Here is a 17,779-nt window from a genome sequence, read left to right as displayed (position 1 = left end):
CCAGATACCTGGGGGATACAAAGAAGTCAGGACTTGTGATCACATAGTTAGGCCTCTTAGGAGAATAGAAACTAATGCCCAGCCAGGCCTCTGGGGAACTGGAATATCGCTGGGAAACAGGAAGGTCACTCAGAGTCAAATAATGACACACACCAACTAATGGGATATCTGTGCCCCCTCAGCCTCTGGCACAGCAGCTTCCCATCTAGCCCTCACTTTCCCACCAGTTTGGACACTCAGCTCTTCTCGGGCTCAGCTTCTCTGGGTGTCTTGGGTCACATTCCAAGTGGGGCTCTTGAATGGCATCTCCCTGCCCCATTGTTGGCCAGAGCTCTCATGCCAGGCCCAGTCTGCCAGTCTGGTGGCCAAGTGCCATTGAAGAAGACGTGGCCACATATTTGGGAGGAACTGCCAAGAGCCAGATCTCTGAACAGGGTTCTGTGGGAGTGTCAGCGAAGTATCTAATGGAGACCTGCCTCATCCAGAGCTTTGTGCTAACTCCTGTAGGGTGTATGAACATGGAGAAGACACTGTCCTTGCCGTGCATGATGTGACCCAAAATCTACTGGGAAGGTTGTAGTAAATATACCAGGGCTGCCAAAAAAATGTAGACACATTTTAAGAAAGGAAAACTATACTAAAATTGTAATACTCAATATATACCGGTAACAAAAGATGAATACAAGTCACGTTTGACTTCTGCAATTACAAGAGGTGCTCAAAGTGGTTACCAAAAGCGTCCAGACACTTCTGATTACGGTGAACTACTGCTTGAGCAACATTGTCCAAAGTGTCCACTTGTGTACATGTTTTTGGCACCCCCGGTATACCTTTACCTATGGTACCAGGACGATACCTGTTCAAAGAAGTACAGGTTTCCTGTATAAATTGATAACCTTGTGTGATCAGCTCTGTGCTTTCCAGATTAGAACTACACATCAACCTGCTTTAGCCTGTATTTAACTTGAATCTTTTGACCTAACTTTTGGTTCAATAAAACATATAGGATAGGGTAAGATAAGTAATACCACAGCTACATGTTAACGCAGATGCATCAGTGAACACAGTTTTGAAATCTAGCTTTTATTATTTTTATCAAACTGTAGTAAAGAGTCTGTCATTGAAATGTGATTCCTCAATATTGCAATAACAAAAATGTGATTTTAAATAACTATTTTGCAACCTACAATCTGTATTATACATATCCAATATCTACTACCCACTCCCTGCTCTTCCAGTTTTATATTTTCTTTCTGTCCATGAGTTACTATGAATCTTTTTTTTTTTGAGAGGAATGAATAATTAATTCTTTTTTTAAAGAAATTTCGGGATTTCTTCAATCAAAATGAAACCAGTGACCCAACCATGGATACATGTGTGATCCTCACAGTGGAAGGGCGAACATTCCCAGTGGATATCTTTTATCTACAAAGGTTGGATGACACTTGCATTTTTAATGATGGTGATTAGAAAGCTAGGCCTGTATTGTGGAATGAGAAGCAACTGCATCTGTCCCAAGGGTGATGGGCCAGGCTGGTGAGGAGGGCATATTTTGTATTTCCTGTTCTTGATAGGATGTTCTGGAACCCTGCTCAGGATCACTGCTGAATTTAGTCTAAACTCTTGTGCCCATGTGCGGTTTCTATGAATCTGGTCAGTAGTTCTGGGAAAGAGCCAAGTGGTAGCGAGGTTGCTGGGAAGATGGCTTGATAGTTTTCAGAACCGGGGTTTGTGCGATTGCCGTTAGTGGGGGCAGTATTGTTGAATCATTTGGTTCTCAGCTCTCCACATCGTAGCAAGAAAGCCTGGTTGACATTTTTGGAAGGAGTCCCCTTGGACAGGATGAGGTCATCCTAATTCCTGCACCTAGTCACTAGACAAAGGCCAGGAGCCGGGTACAGTGGCTGATAAATCCAGAGAGTGTGCCTGACTGCTGAGTTGTTCTAGTTGGACAGTACACTCACCAGCTCCATCTGTCCACCTCCGACATGCTGCCAGTGGTCAGGAAGGACAATGGAAAGAGCGTGGGATTCAGCACTGGAAAGAGCCCCCTATTTTCACTGGCCAGGCATCTTTGCTTGCTAAAGATAGCACATCTGTTCGCATGGGCTTACTGTTCTTATTTCTGTGCAAATAAAGCAGCAAGTCAGAGTTGGCATGTAACTATGAATTATTTTTAAGTGCTGCATGTAAAAAAAGAAAAAGTGAATATTTATTTTATTTAGTCATATACTGATGACGTGTTGGGCAGGCCCAAACTAACTTTCATGAGTTGTTGCTGCCATATTATCAGGGTAATTGATCTATAATGAATGTGCATATTCTAGTGATGACTTGGTCTCATACATCTTTGCAGTCCTGTCCCAGATTATATCAAATCAACTGTGGAAACCGTGATGAAAATTCACCAGACAGAGGGAGACGGAGACATATTAGCATTTCTTACTGGCCAGGTAATTCCATTGGACCTTTTCTCTATGATGAACAGGCACGTAAAGGCAGCACCAAAATTAATGCAGAGGACTATTACTTTGCTTAGTCATTTGTTTCGTGTTTTTTGTATTTTGTGGTCACTTAATTGCATGAAAAATTGTTTGGTTTGATGTCATTCATCTCCTGACCACATTGTCAAAGGACCATTAGCTGCTGCCTGTTCTCTCGGCAGAGGGTTACATGTATTTTAAACTTATTAGCAGGTTCCAAAGTATGTTACACACTTCAGTCAATGGGCTATTAAGTTTACCGCAATTCAGCATTGCGTTGGGTACATTTCGTGCATGCATGTTGCTGCTGCATGCGTCTTTCCCAGTGACACCTTTGCAGCTCATCCTGGGATAGTAAGTGGGCACATCAAGGGAAAGACAGCTGAACAAGCCCAAGTGCTCACTCGAGGTTGTCACACTGTTCAGAAGTACCCTCTAGCTATCACCTTTTCCACTGTTGAACAATCTTGACCATTCAGTAATCTTTCCTTGGAAAAGCTCACTGTGATTTTATATGCCACAACTTGTTCATATGTATTCCACGCTTTGCTTGCCATGTTCTCTAAAAGCTGAGTAAAATAGTCATTGTTTTTGTGGATCATGAACTCTTGTACTCACTGCTGATAGTATAGATTTCAGTAATTAATCTGACAGCTGCACGTTTTCACCAGATAGCACCACTTTGATTAAATACTACCCCAAAGTGAAATGTGATTGCGCTGAAAGTCATGAATCTGATCACAGTTCAAATCCTGATCCCAACTTTCATTTTCTTTCATATGATGAAATGACACACTTCAAATTCATCTCGGTTTCTTTGATTCCTGGTTCGATGTTTTTAGGAAGAGGTGGAAACTGTCGTGTCTATGCTGATCGAGCAGGCTCGAGCCCTAGGTCGGACTGGGATGAAGCGGCACCTCCGGATTCTCCCCATGTACGCAGGGCTGCCTTCCTTTGAGCAAATGAAAGTGTTTGAAAGGGTGTCACGCAGTGTCCGGAAGGTGAGAGTAACCCAGCGAGCAGGGTGTTTGCAGCCATCTGTATTTATGTTGGTGCTCTTCGTTAGGCACTGGAAGCTTTTTTTGTTTTGTTTTGTTTTTTAATTAAAGTGAAACTTCCTAAATAGGAGGTTTCTTTAAGAATGTTAGATCCGGGGCGGCCAGATGGCTCAGTTGGTTAGAGCGCGAGCTCTTAACAACAAGGTTGCCGGTTCGATTCCCACAGGGATGGTGGGCTGCCCCTCCTGCAACTAAAGATTGAAAACGGCAACTGGACTTGGAGCTGAGCTGTGCCCTCCACAACTAGACTGAAGGACAACGACTTGGAGCTGATGGGCTCTGGAGAAACACATTGTTCCCCAATATTCCCCAATAAAATTTGTGGGGAAAAAAAAAAAGAATGTTAGATCCATGTTTCTGTGCACACAGTAAATAATGTGTTGCAGAGATTTCTAAACTTGCCCCACAGAAGGGTCCCTCTGATGGTGATGATCAGAGCAGGTGCATCTTTGCCTCTTTCCTGCCTGCCTAGTATTTCCCCATGATCCAACAACACCTTGGCTTGGAGGGCTATCCTGGTGGATTGGGATCAGTCAGGAACAATAGACCGATTACTGCAAATCGTTCCTAAACCATTGGCTTGAAGCATCGGCTTGTCTGTAGAGTTATGCTTAAGTCAATTAATTCAAGGTGCGACTGGAAAATATTTAGCCTTGAAATTGGGGTGGGGAAGGGTGTGGTGGGAAGCATTGGAAGGAGCTAGCAGGCAGCCAGTCTGCTTAACGCTCATCCACCCCCTGGGCCTGACTCTGCTGTCCCTTCCATTAGACGAGGAAGTCAGAGACTGGCCTGACGGTGGCTTAGAGTAGCTACTGATCAGCAGGTGGCAGAGAATGCGGTAGATGAGGGACGGTCTGAGGATCCACTCCCAATTCAGACCCCTTCCTTGTAAGACAAGGCGCAGCTTCCTGACCATGGGGATGGAGCACCTCGCGTTTGCTCAGTCAAGTGTGAACTACGGCCACCCAGCCAGGAGGCCAGGGTCCCGTGCCTGAGTTACTCTGCACTGGGATGGGATCCTCAAACGCAAGACCCGCTTCTCAGTTGTAAAACAGCAATAATGACTTTCAGATAGATGATTTTATGGCGTAAAATCTTAACTGTCTGGTATGTAAAAATGGTAAGAAGATTTTTATAAAACGATAGATGTACATGTGCCTTAAAAAGAGTTTTAAGTGCTCTCTGTATATATATTCCCTGCCACTTGAAATCCTCCAGGGGCAGCGCCCAGTGCACTTGGAATGAAATGCACACATCTCACGAGGGCCCAGAGACTATGCGTGGTCTGGTACCTGCTTCCCTCCAATCTCATCTTGTACTTATTCTGCACTCTGGCTGCACTGGCTGCTTCTCCTCTCTTCCAACCGTTTTCTTCTGTCTGGGTCTCTGTAGGGTTGGCTGCTTCTTGTAACTCAGGTCTCAGCTCAAAATGATCTTTTAGAAAGGCTTTCCCTGGCCATCCGATCCAAAGTAGCACACCCTATTATTATAATACATAATAAACACCTTAAATACTACATAGCATTGCATTATTACTTTGTTTTGCTTTCTTAGCATTTGTCACTCTCTGGAGTTATCTATTTGTTTATGTTCACTGCTTCTCCACCCAGACACCCAAGAATGCAGACCTTGGGAGACCCGGGCTTTTATCTGTCTTGTTCATCATATATCCCCAGCACCTTGGACAGGGCTTGGCGAAGCACAGACCCTCAGAAAACAGCCAGAATATGAGTGGATAAAGGAATATCCATGTACCAGGCAGTGATTTATGTTAGTTGTGTAAAAGGCAAAAACTGACATTTGTTGAATATTTACTATCGGCCAAGTAGCCGGCTCTAATCACTTTGTGTGTATTTCACATTAAATCTCCACCACAACCCTGGAAAGGGGGGTAAATATTATTACGTAGGTGAGGAACCATGCTCAGGAGGTTCACTGACTTGCCCAAAGTCACGTGCTTAGGGAGAATTCAAACCCAGGACCCCCTGACCCTAAAACTCACGCTCTTTCCAGCGTACCACACTGCCTCATATAGCTTCACCAATGTCAGGAAAATATCTTTAAATCTTTTAGGAGTTTGAATAGTTCATTAAATGTGAAAATAACCAAGTAACGTTTATTTTAACTCTTCTTTCTGTGGGGAACTTAGGTGATTGTGGCCACCAATGTGGCAGAAACCTCCATTACAGTCAGCGGGATTGTATATGTGATCGACTGTGGCTTCGTGAAACTCCGAGCTTACAATCCCAGGACAGCCATTGAGTGCTTGGTGGTGGTCCCAGTGTCCCAGGCATCAGCCAACCAGCGGGCAGGACGTGGTGGCCGCAGCCGCTCGGGAAAGTGTTACCGCCTTTATACAGGTTAGTGGGGCTTTCCTTAAGGGTGTTTGACTTTCTCAGTCTGCCGGGCATTGGAGAGTATTACAAATATTTACCCTTAGTGAGCAGGACTTTACATAAAGTCCAGACCTCCCTCACAAGGCCCTCTGTCACCTGGTCCCCACCACCTTCTTACTCTAAATAACATTTCTTGGCTACTGCTCGCCAGTGGCCCACAATTGCCCATGAATTACGAATTATGTGCCATCCTTGCTCTCTCCTCATGACTGGGCTTCGCCTGTCTGCAGCCACGTGACCCTGGAGCTTGGGACGTGTGTCTCACATCCTGTCCTTTTTACCTCTCCTTTAGCTCAATGTGCTATGTTCTTGTTCTGAGATCCCTGAATGCTCTGTCCATCTTTACCTCTGGTTCAGAACACCTTCGCAGAGCTGAAATGGCAAGATCTATCCTGAGACTCACTGATAGAAAGCGAATAGCTGGTCAGCTCCTGCTCTGCGCCGTGTGACATGCTAGGCTCCAAAGGAGCGAAATAAATACTGTAAAGGAGCCTTCTGTCCAGCTGGAAGACACCTCACCGACAGACGGTGATGGCCCAGACCTGTTCTTTCTCTCCACACTTCTCTTTTGTGGGGGATGGTACCAAGATTTCTCTCAATTGTCCAGACTTAATTTTCACATCATTTTAACTTTCCTTCCCTGTCCAGTATCCATGTGTAGTCACTTATCAGATCCGGGGTTTTTATCATTTCTGTTTTCTTTCCTTGCTTGTTACCATCGCCCTTGTTCAGTTCTTGACATTATTCTTTCTTTCAGTAAATGTTTACAGAGCACCTGCTATATGCTAGGCCTGGTGCTAGGGTTTGGAGATGTCGGGCTAGGTGAGACACGGTTTGTGGCCACATGTGGTCACTGACAGCCTGGTGGCAGAGGCAGACCCACAAAGAGATCGGCATATTATGGTGCGATAGGGTCACCATAACGGAATGAACCATGGGAGCAGAGAGCGGGGAGTTGTCCTGTTGGGGAAGGTTTCACGATCGAGTATTTGGGCCTGATCTTACTGGCAGCCCTGTAGTTATCCAGGTGAAGGGACAGCATTGGAGGTGAGATGTCAGCACATCAGGCAGAGGGACTGAAATGTACAAGGACTTGGAGTTGGGAAGGAGTGTTCCTGGGAGGGAGGGAAAAGGCAGAACCAGGGCCCGAGGGGTCAGGGTCTTCCACTACTGAAGGTGCTAAGAAAGAATGAATGGAGTGGAAAGAGGGCGAACCAGGGCTAAAAGGCATCCTGAAACTCAGAGGAGGAGAAAGCTTCAAGATATTTAAAAAAAAAATTATTGAAGTGAAATTCACATAACATAAAATTAACCATTTTAAATTGAACAGTTTGGTAGCGTTTAGTGTATTTACAATGCTGTGTAACCACCACCTCTGTCTATTTTCAGAACATTTCCAACCCTCCAAAGGAAAACCTTTTATCCATTAAGTAGTTTCTCCCCATTCCTCCCTGCCCCCAGCCTCTGGAGACTACGAATCTTTGTTTTGTCTCTATGGATTTATGTGTTTGGGATATTTCGTACATATGGGATCATACAATATACGACCCTTTGTGTCTTGCCTGCTTCATTTAGCATAATGAATGCTAACTGTCTTCCAGGCTCACCTACATTGTATCAGTGCCTCACTCTTTTTTATGGCTGAATAATATTCCATCGTATGGATAGACCACATTTTGTCTGTCCATTCACCAGTAGATGGTTGTTTGCACCTTTTGGCTATTGTGAATAGTTGCTCCTAAGACACGTGTGTATATGTGCTTGTTTGAATACCTGTTTTTAATTCTTTTAGGTATACCCCTGGGAGTGGAATTGTGGGGTCAGATGATAATTCTATTTGAACTTTTTTGAGGATCTTAAATTATTTTTAATGAGGAAACGGCCAGCATCATCTCATGCTCCAAAGAAGTCAAGCAGTAGAATGCAGACTGACGATAGGTGTATTTGGTTAAAAGATCATTAGCTCCTTAGTTTGAGCGGTGTTAGTAGAGGTGGGTTGGGGAAGGCGCATCTGACACTAATGGGGTGCATTAGATCTAACCTCTGAGCTTTCTTGGCTAGCCTATTTCTGAATGAACTTGCTGAGAGTGCAGCTCTGAGCAGGTTGCCGCCTGTTCAAACCCTTAAGAGTTTCTCAGAACCTTCCATGACTCTTTCTCAGCTTATCTTCTCCCGTTATTCACCTGTCCCTGCTGTATGCTGCAACCCAGCTGAACTACACTTCCCGGATATACCTTCTGCTCTCCCACATCCACCTCTCGTTCCTTTGATATTTTTCCTTGAGCTGTTTCCTCGGCCCCCCACACACATTCTCCTTATTCTTCAATTCCTCTCTCAAATGGCAACTTCTTCATGAAGACACCTCAGATGCCTTCTTCCAACAGCTGTGCTTCCTCCTTCCCTGAGCCTCCCTTTCCCTTTGGGAGAACCACTTATTGGGACTGGGTCTCAGAGATCACTGTTTCTGGGCTTGGTCCGAGGCCGCTTCATATCCCCGAAGCTTCTCAAGCCCTGGGCCCAAGGCTCCTGGAGCGCCTGGCCCAGCACCTCATACGCTCAGTAGAGTTTAATTGAGTGTCATTGAACTCAGGAAGCACCTACTTCCTGTCAGCGTGTTCTCAACAGTGTTGTCCTCTACCTGATAACTTGGCTTCTTCCTTGGTCAGCAGGGTGCTTGGAAAATGCAGGTATCCCGCTGGGAACTTCCTGACATGGCCTATTAATCCAGAACCTTCCAGTTTGATCCATGCATTGGGCAGTTTGTATCAATTAGCCCACAGAATATTGGTTGTCTATTTTCTCAGACGTTTTTGAAGTTCTTCAGGGATGGCGCTATTTCTTCGCGACACCTTTTGTTTCTGTTCGCTTTTTCTCTGGTTAACTAAAGCGTTACAATGTAAATGGCACTTGGGCCACCCTTGTGTTAAGGAGAGTGTGTAAAGGTGTTGACTGATGTGGCAGGATTTTGTGGGTGGAGCATTCTCTATATAATCCACAAGATTTCTGAATATGTCAAACAGGATTGAATTTCTTCCTCCCTCTTTTTGTCTAGCTTTTATAAAAAGGCCTCTCAAAGTCTCTGTCCCTCCCATCTTGGCACCTCTGTACCTGGTGGTGCTTTTGCTTGTTGGAAGCCGCTCTTTGTTCCTGATGGGGCCTGTAAGCATTCACTAATCTGATGGGGGCAACATCGGATTCTGGGTGTGATGTGTGTGTCTGGCACATTGATTTTAAAAGTTAGACTTGGACAATTTTTGCTCTTTATAAGATTTGGTCCTTTGTTATATTCTGGTTACTATTTGGTGGTTTATTTTGAAATTGGTCTTTGCTTATATGCACGGTCCTTGCCTTTTTGACTTACTCCATCCTGAGCGGAGATAATGGCAACTGGGCACCAAGTGATTCAGCAAATACTTGTTGCATTGATTTAATATTTTGCTGACAAAAAGCACGTTAAAAAAAAGCATCCTGAAGTAAAAGGACAGACTTTTATAAAGATATATTGTTTATAAAGACATAAATTGCTAAAGTATTTTTTAAATGGAACGGTCTTTGCTAAATATGAAACAACTTTATATCATGATGTCACATGCACCTGATCTTGGAATCCTAGAGCCTCTGGTTAGAGAAGGAAATGTGTCTTTTTGGCATAATGATTGCACTGGATCGTGACATATGATCCCACACGGTTCTGATTTCCTGTCCTCAGAGGAAACCTTTGACAAGCTGCCTGAGTCCACTGTTCCTGAGATGCAGCGGAGCAATTTGGCACCTGTCATCCTACAGCTGAAAGCGCTAGGAATTGACAACGTCCTCAGGTTCCACTTCATGTCGGTAAGTCCTGCCTTCTGCCTGGGGCCGTAGGGAGGCCGGAGGGCTCACAGGGGAATGTCCTTGTTCAAGATCACGTCGCCTTTCTTTTTCCACTTTGCTTGTATGTTGTGTGTCTTCTTTGCACCAGGCCCTGTGCAGGGTATGGGGGAATACAGCCAGACCAGGCAGACACAATTCCTGTTCTTGTCTGCTGGGGAAGAGAGACAAGTAATCGGTAATTACAGTGCATGTGCCAATGCCGGGAGAGACAAAGGAAGGGCCCCAACCCCCGTTAGTCATGTGTGCGGTGAGACCTGAAACCCAAGTGGGATTTTACCAGGTCAGTGGAGGTGGAGAGATCCAGGACAGTGCATATGTGTAGGCCTGCATGAAAGAGTGTCACAACTGGGGGAACCAAGAGAGCACTGGAGGAGGTGCAGGAAAGGTCTTTGTGGCTGATTGCGTTTCTGATTATTTCCTAAGGCAGCTCTCCAGGTGTGAAATTACTGGGTCAGAGGGCCATAGGCGTTTTGTAGGTCCTTGACACGAGGCCAGATTGCTCTACACGTGTAAACTCCAGCAGTGCATGAATGGCTCATTGTGCCCCCTACCACGCCATATTGTTTTCTGTTAGAGTTTTGTGAATTTGATTGATGGCGGGGAGGGAGAAAGGAAGGAAGAATATTATCTGTACCTTATTATTTTGATTTCTCATAAGGTAATTTAAAAAAAACAACTGTTGTCTACTTTATACTTCTCCATTAAGCCATTTATCTGTTAGAGTTAGTGTTTATTAGTGACTTTCAAGAGTCTTTTAACTATCAAAGACATTAACCTTTGTCTATAGTATTTCTTGCAAATAGTTTTTCTAGTTATTTGTATTTTGCCTTTTTATTTGTTTTTTTGTTTGCAATGTGCAGATGTTCTAAACATTTCCATAATAGTAAAATCTTTTTATCTTTGCCTCTGTGACTTCTTCTGTTATTCTTGTGCTTTATGAAATACTTCTGCATAACTAGATCAGTTAGTTAATAAATATTCATATTTCCTTGAATTTTTGTGATTTGAAGACGTGCATTTTAACTCTTTGTTCTGTCCAAACTGCATTGGTAAGTAGTGTGGCAGGTCTGGATCCTTGGGTCCCTAATGTCACATATCTCATGATAAATTAGGCAAATTAAGGAATAGAAAAATATCAATCTCCCTCCCAAAGAAAACAATTGTGTTTGCCATAAGTCTGGAGAAACTATATCCTTTGTTTACTGGTGTATAGTACAAGAAGTTATAAAGAATAGACAAACAGTAGATGCAAATTCAAAGCTTATGAAAAGCCTAACATCTAAGATTAAAGGAAAACATAATGGCAAAAATGATGAATCAGCATCTCACAAACTACAAAGAGTTTTCAAACATCGTTTAGAATAAATCAAATATCCACCAAAGGAAAAGCTAAAGGAAACAGTAAACTAATGTCAGAACATGTTCAATTTCTCTAGAAGAGAGAGAAGTACAAATTGAAATTGCTGTCAAGTACCACTTTACGCTAATTAAATGATCAAACATAAGCAGAAATGTTAACATCCAAAGCTGACCTAACTTGGGGAAGTGGTTTCATACTCTGTTGCAGTCCCCACGGAGGACTTCCTCACATTATTTTATGAGTCGTAGAAATGCCTGGTGTTTCTTCTCAGGGAAATTTCTCCTGAAAAAATAATGGAGGAGGGGGGGGGGGGCAAGGAGGGGAGAAGAGGGGGAGGGGAGGAACATACATGTATGATGTTTATAGCATCATTTTATATTAAATTAAAAATATAAATAATGAAAGGCATAAACTTTGGACAAGTGAAAAATGAGGGAAATACATAAAAATTCACCTTCATGTAGACCCTTCTGGTTAGTTTCCCCTGAAATGGTGTTTTTTTACAATGGAAATCACAAGGTACATATATAATTTTGTGTATTTAGCAGTGTTAATTACAGTAGCAAAGAACTGAAGACAATTCAATTGCCCAGTAGTAAGAAAATTACTTATTTTACAGAGTCTGACCTTGTTAGGATATTCGGCCGCTATCCCAAGGAATCGCTGCGAGGTTTCTGTGGGTCCAGGGAACAATGAACACAGACAGCCATGCAGAGGAAAAGACAAGCTAAAATATACATACGTGTACGCAGTCCTTCCAACTTAAAACCGTGTTTGCATATGATCCCAAATCAGATGTGGCTACAGAGAAATGCTAATAAAATGTAGTAAACGTATGTTTAGGTAAAAATACCTTGGATATGATTTGGGTGTAGGAGGGGTTTATTTCATTTTGTTTTGTTTTTTGATTGATGATAAATTCAGAGAGCGAATTCCTAGGGGACTTAGTGATTGACTCCAAATAGGGCCAAGGATTGAAAGGAGTCAAAGAGGGTCTTGTTAGTTTTGTTCAGTGCTTTGCGATTCCTGTTGTGTCTCCAGTAATCTCAGTGTAAGAGATCCCCAGAGGGACTGAGCGCCTCCCGTTAGGTGCTGTGTATTTTGCCTCTTTGTAAAGTAGGATGTCAGTGGCCCTGAAGAAAGGCTGGTGAATCAATTACATGATTTGGTCAACAATGGCTTGTTGACTACACTTTGTGTAGTGAACCAGGACTAGCTCCTACCCTCCAAGTGTGTACGTGCTGTCATCACAACTTGTAAAAGTACAGCTTTGTCCTTGGCCATCAGCGGGTGGGGTAGATTGGAAACAATGAGACCTGAGTTCAGTTGCTGGTTTTGCCACCAACTAACTATATGACCTTGTTCAAATGTCTTTTACCTATTGTTATTTACTTTCCTCACCTGTAAAACTGAACTAAAACAGTGTGCTAACTCAAAATGCATTTGTTATATGAATGCATTTAGAGGGAAAAAGCTGCGTAGTTTGAAAAAGTACTATAGTTTTATTACCTGGCTTATTAGAAATGAAATAATTTAGCAGAAAATAGTTATGATGCTTGGCACGTATTTGATGCTCAGTAAAGATTTGTAGAAGGAAAAAAGGACATAAGGATCTAGAGAATTAGACTGAAGGTCACAATATCAGTTTTGCTTAACCTCAGCTTACCTAGCATTTTCTGTGATTTTTCGGGAATTCAGATTCACCCGTGCGGCAGTGCCTCCCTAGAGGCAAGGCCTGGAGCAGGTCTCTGAATGATGCAAAACAAAGCTCACTCACCAACCAGTACTGCAGGACCACAGGGCTTCTAGCGCGGTAGAAGGTGGAATATGCAGTACAAATTAGAGCTGTCTGCTGAGAGTTTGGGAAAAACAGGGAGGTAGTTCAAAGTCGGGACCCATCGCTTCTGATGGAGGGAAGTATGAGGGAGAGCTTCAAAGGGAAGTGTTTAATCAAACTGAGATTAAAGACCAAGCAGTACTAAGGGTGCTGAGACGGAGAGGAAGGATATTTCTTTCTTTCTTTCTTTTTTTTTTTAATTAAAGTTTATTGGGGTGACAATTGTTAGTAAAGTTACATAGATTTCAGGTATACAATTCTGTATTACATCATCTATAAATCACATTGTGTATTCACCACCCAGAATCTGTTCTCCTTCCATCCATCACCAGGAAGGATATTTCAAGGGGCACTAACATCGTGAATAGAAGCGTGGAGGTTGGGAAGTATGGGGCACATACGATTCAGAAGAGTGGATTTAAGCAAGAAATAGTCACACTTTTATGTCTGTTATGCAAACAAATTAATCTAGGAGTATTTTAATGTTTTTCACAGCCCCCTCCAGCACAGTCGATGGTTCAAGCGTTGGAGTTACTTTATGCTCTGGGAGGTACGCCTGTCTCTTATTATGATGTGTTCTCTGATCTGTTATAATATGTAATATTTGTTAGGTTGTATTCACTTTGGGGCTCGTAGTATCTTCAGGAATGGGATTGGTTCTCCCCATATACTGGGGGTGCCAAAAAATGTACACATTTTAAGAGACGTTATCTACATATTACTTTTCGAAGTTGAATTGAATTACGGTAGCAATGTGTAGTATGACATTCGCTCAAAGGATGGCGTTAATCATATGAACGCTAGCGTCATTCATTGTATTACAATTTTAATACAGTTTTTTCCTGTCTTAAAGTGTTTATACATTTTTTTGGCACCCTCTGTATAATCCTCTTAATGACACTTAAGCTTTATGGAAATAAGAAGGTGGAGCCATAACTAGTTGAAGAGCATATGAAGTCCAGTCGTGACAATGGATTTATAAAGCATGTCAGTACATCAGAAGCTGTGGATAGCCATCACCAGAGCCATCCTCCTAAAGACATCCAGAAGGTCCCCTACCAGTATTTCGATGTCATCCATCCAGGCCTTCTCCGTCCTTCCACCCCAGCCTGAAACCCGTGGCTCAGGGTTCTCTCCCTCACTCTCCTTCATTCCATTCCTGGAGTTCCCTGTGGAGAATTGGGTAGAACACCAGCCTGTGGTATTGTCTGGGAAGGAAACACCAAGTTATGGGGGAACATGTGTTCTCTCTGTGGTATTTACCTTAAGACAGAAAATTGTCGCCTCAATTCACCTCTCCAGGAAGTACGGATCTTTTCTGTGCATGTTGCCCCAAGTGAATATAATGCCCATTTTGTTATTAAATTTTAGTGGAGGTTTTGTCTTTTGAGAGTCTTTTTTTCTTGCTTTTAACATCTTTATTGAGGTGTAACTCACCCATTTAGAATGTACAATTCGGTAGTTTTTAGTATATTCCCAAGGTTGCGGAACCATCACCACAAGTTTAGAATATTTACATTTTCATTACCCCTGAAAGAAAGCTGTATCCATTAACACTCACGCCTCATTCCATCTCCCCTCCCCCTCCCAGCCCCAGGCAACCACTGTCTACCTTCTATCTCTATAGATTTGTCTCTTCTGGACATTTCGTATTATGGAATCGTGTAATATGTGGTATTTCATGATTGGCTTCTTTCATTCAGCATGATGTTTTCAAGATTCATCTATGTTGTAGCATGTATTAATACTTCATTTCTTTTTATTGCCGAGTAATATTGTATGGACATACCACATACTATTCTTATTCCATTCTTTGGATGGTGGGCATTTGGGTTGTTTCCTCATTTTGGCTAATATACATAATGCTGCTATAAACATTCGTGCACAAGTTTTTGGTGGACATTTGCACCAGCAGTGTGTGAGGGCTCCAATTTCTCTATGTAATAAGAAGTTACCAATGCTTGTTATTATCTGTCTTTTATATTTTAGCCATCCTAGTGGATATGAAACGATATCCCGTGGTTTTGATTTATGTTTTCCTAATGACTAATGGTGTTGAGCACCTTTTCATATTCTTACTGGCTGTTTGTATATCTTTGGAGAAATATCTATTTAAATCTTTTGCCCATTTTTACCTTTGGGGTATTGTCTTCCTATTAAGTTGGAGTTCTCGATGTATTGTGGGTACAACTTTCTTTTCAGATCTGTGATTTGTAAATATTTCTTCCATTCTGTGGGTTGGCTTTTCACTTTTTTGATGGTATTGTTTGCAGTACAAAAGTTTTAAGTTTTGAATAGTTCAGTTGACCTATTTTTTTGTCACTTGTGGTGTCATATCTAAGAAACCATTAGGTAACCCGCAGGCATGAAGATTTTTCTCCTGTGTTTTCTTTGAAGAGTTTTTATAGTTTTAGCTCTTACATTTAGTAGGTCTATCATCCATTTTGAGTTAATTTTTTGTATGAGGTGAGATAAGAGTCCATCTTCCTTCATTATATTTATGATACTTCCCTGTGAAGGAATAGCCAGTTACTGATTTAAAAGATCTTCAGCGATTTAAAAGCCTTTAGGAGGGTCTGCATTAAGTCAGCCCAGAGTGAGTGTATGTTGGAATAGGTTTCTATCCCCTGTTCTCAAGCATGTAATAGGAACTGGAAAGCAAGATTTCCTGGGATAATCCATAATAAGAATGGGAAAACACGACTGCATAGACGTTTCTCATTTGGATTGATTTTCCTTCAATTAGAATGACATTTAAAATATTGTCTATTTCTTCACTGCCCTAAATTAGCTGGAAAAGGTAGAGGGAAACACCCAACTTAACTTAGTTTCAAGCTGAATTATCACCTTTAAAGAGATCGTTATATGGGAACAGAAGAGAAATGACCTTTTCTGTCTTGCTCTGAGCTCTGCAGCTTTTGTTTTAATAGTACATCTTGAGAACAGTCTAAACAGTAGTAAAACAATAGTCTATGTGGAAATTCAATTCGTGGATATTGGCCAGTGGTAGAGAGGTGAGGAGGGATGTGGGGAATAGAAGGAGCCTGCCTAGTTCCGTAAACTACCCAGGAGGCAGTTGGATAAACAGCTCTGGTGTTGGCACCAAAGAAAGATCTGGGAAGTGTTTAGATTCGTGGTCGTGACCTTGTAATTGCTGACCCAGTAAGAGATGAACAGAGGACATGGGGCGCCATCCTGGAATGTCAACGGTATGTGAGAGACTGGATGAAACCCCAGAGGTGACAAAGTGGGAGCAGCATGAGAGGTGGCAGAGAACCAGGAGAGTGGGGGTCGCTGGAAGCTGCTGGAGACCCTCAGCAAAATGCCTTTTTATTTCGCACTATCTAGTCATTGGGCCCTTGGAAGGAGCAGCCTGTGGGGCGTAGTGGGACCAGAGCGGGGTTGCTGTGAGTGAGGAGAGTGTGGGAGCAAGAGGAGGCTGCAGGTCCGTTTCCTTATAATGAAGTTCTTGAATGGAAGCCATTGGACGTACCCGTTTATAAAACTGAGTATTCAGGAGCTCAGTGGAGATCTTTTCTCCTTTGAACATAACGGCGCTCTGGTGTCAGATTGAGTTCCGTAGTGCATGACTCATCTTTCGGATCCCTTTTCTTTAGCATGTAACATCTTTTATTCTCTCGACACAATGTACATCTTCCAACACAATGGTACATGCCTTCTGATTGTTGTTGTTCTATGGCAGGTCTGGACAAAGACTGTCGCCTCACTGAACCGCTTGGCATGAGAATTGCAGAGTTTCCTTTGAATCCCATGTTTGCAAAAATGCTGCTTGAATCAGGTGGGTGGAGACTGGCAGTTCTCACTGATTTTATTTTGACTGTTAGAGGAGTTATTTCCCTGAATTCTGTGCACCCTGGGGAAGAGGGTACAAGAGATTAGAGTAGTGAAGGAGCTGTTTCCTAAAGCTGTGTTGGGGGCATGTTGCTAACTTGTGATTCAGTGTCAGTCATTAATTCATAAACACTTTTGCTTGTTTCTTAGGGGCCTAGCACTAACACCTTCAGATTTTTGTTTTAAAACAGGGAAGTTTTTCATTATTGTGGTAAAAAAATACATAACAAAATTTACCAGGTTAACTACTTTTAAATCTCCAGTTCCCTGGGGCATCAAGTTCATTGACATTGTTGTTGAACCATCACCACCATCCATCTCCAAAGCTTCATCTTTCCAAACAGAAACTCTGTGCCCATTAAACACTAATTCCCCAGTCTCTCCTCCATCCAGACCCCGCAACCACCATGCTGCTTTCTGTCTTGATGAATGGGACTATTCTAGCAACGTCATAGAAGTGAAATCATACAATATTTGTTCTTTTGTGACTGACTGAGTTCACGTGGTGTAATGTCTTCCAGGTTCAACCACGTTGTAGTATTTGTCAAAATGTCCCTCCTTTTTAAGGCTGAATAGTAAATATTCCGTTGTATGTTAGACCACATTTTGATTATCCAGCATCTGTTGATGGATTTAGGGAGATTCCACCTTTGATCTATTGTGAATGATGCTGCTTGACCGTGGGTGCACAAATACCTGTTCAAGTCCCTGATTTCACTTCTCTTGGGTATATACTTAGAGTGGAATTGCTGGATTATCCAATAAGTCTATGTTTAATCTTTTGAGGAATCACCGTACTGTTATCCGCAGTGGCTGCACCATTTTGTTTTCCCGCCACCAAAGCGCAAGGGTCCCCAACTTCTCTGACCTCCTCAGATTCTTGTGAGGATACGAGTTAAGGAATCAAATTATATATGACC

General features: G+C 42.6%; 1 protein-coding gene across 1 annotated transcript in view; it reads left to right on the top strand.

Annotated features, from left to right (window-relative positions):
- DHX35 (DEAH-box helicase 35) overlaps positions 1–17,779 on the top strand; it is a 70,017-nt gene that overhangs the window by 33,481 nt on the left and 18,757 nt on the right. The window contains exons 9-15 of the mRNA XM_019749108.2: positions 1,321–1,433; positions 2,357–2,453; positions 3,326–3,484; positions 5,691–5,901; positions 9,647–9,771; positions 13,503–13,557; positions 16,711–16,806. Coding sequence (XP_019604667.1) covers positions 1,321–1,433; positions 2,357–2,453; positions 3,326–3,484; positions 5,691–5,901; positions 9,647–9,771; positions 13,503–13,557; positions 16,711–16,806 — 856 coding nt within the window. The remainder of the gene's footprint in view (positions 1–1,320; positions 1,434–2,356; positions 2,454–3,325; positions 3,485–5,690; positions 5,902–9,646; positions 9,772–13,502; positions 13,558–16,710; positions 16,807–17,779) is intronic.

The sequence above is a fragment of the Rhinolophus sinicus genome, linkage group LG13, assembly GCF_036562045.2.
Source record: "Rhinolophus sinicus isolate RSC01 linkage group LG13, ASM3656204v1, whole genome shotgun sequence".
NCBI lineage: Eukaryota > Metazoa > Chordata > Mammalia > Chiroptera > Rhinolophidae > Rhinolophus > Rhinolophus sinicus.
The sequence above is the reverse complement of the archived record's forward strand: the minus strand, read 5'-3'. Positions and strand labels throughout refer to the sequence as shown.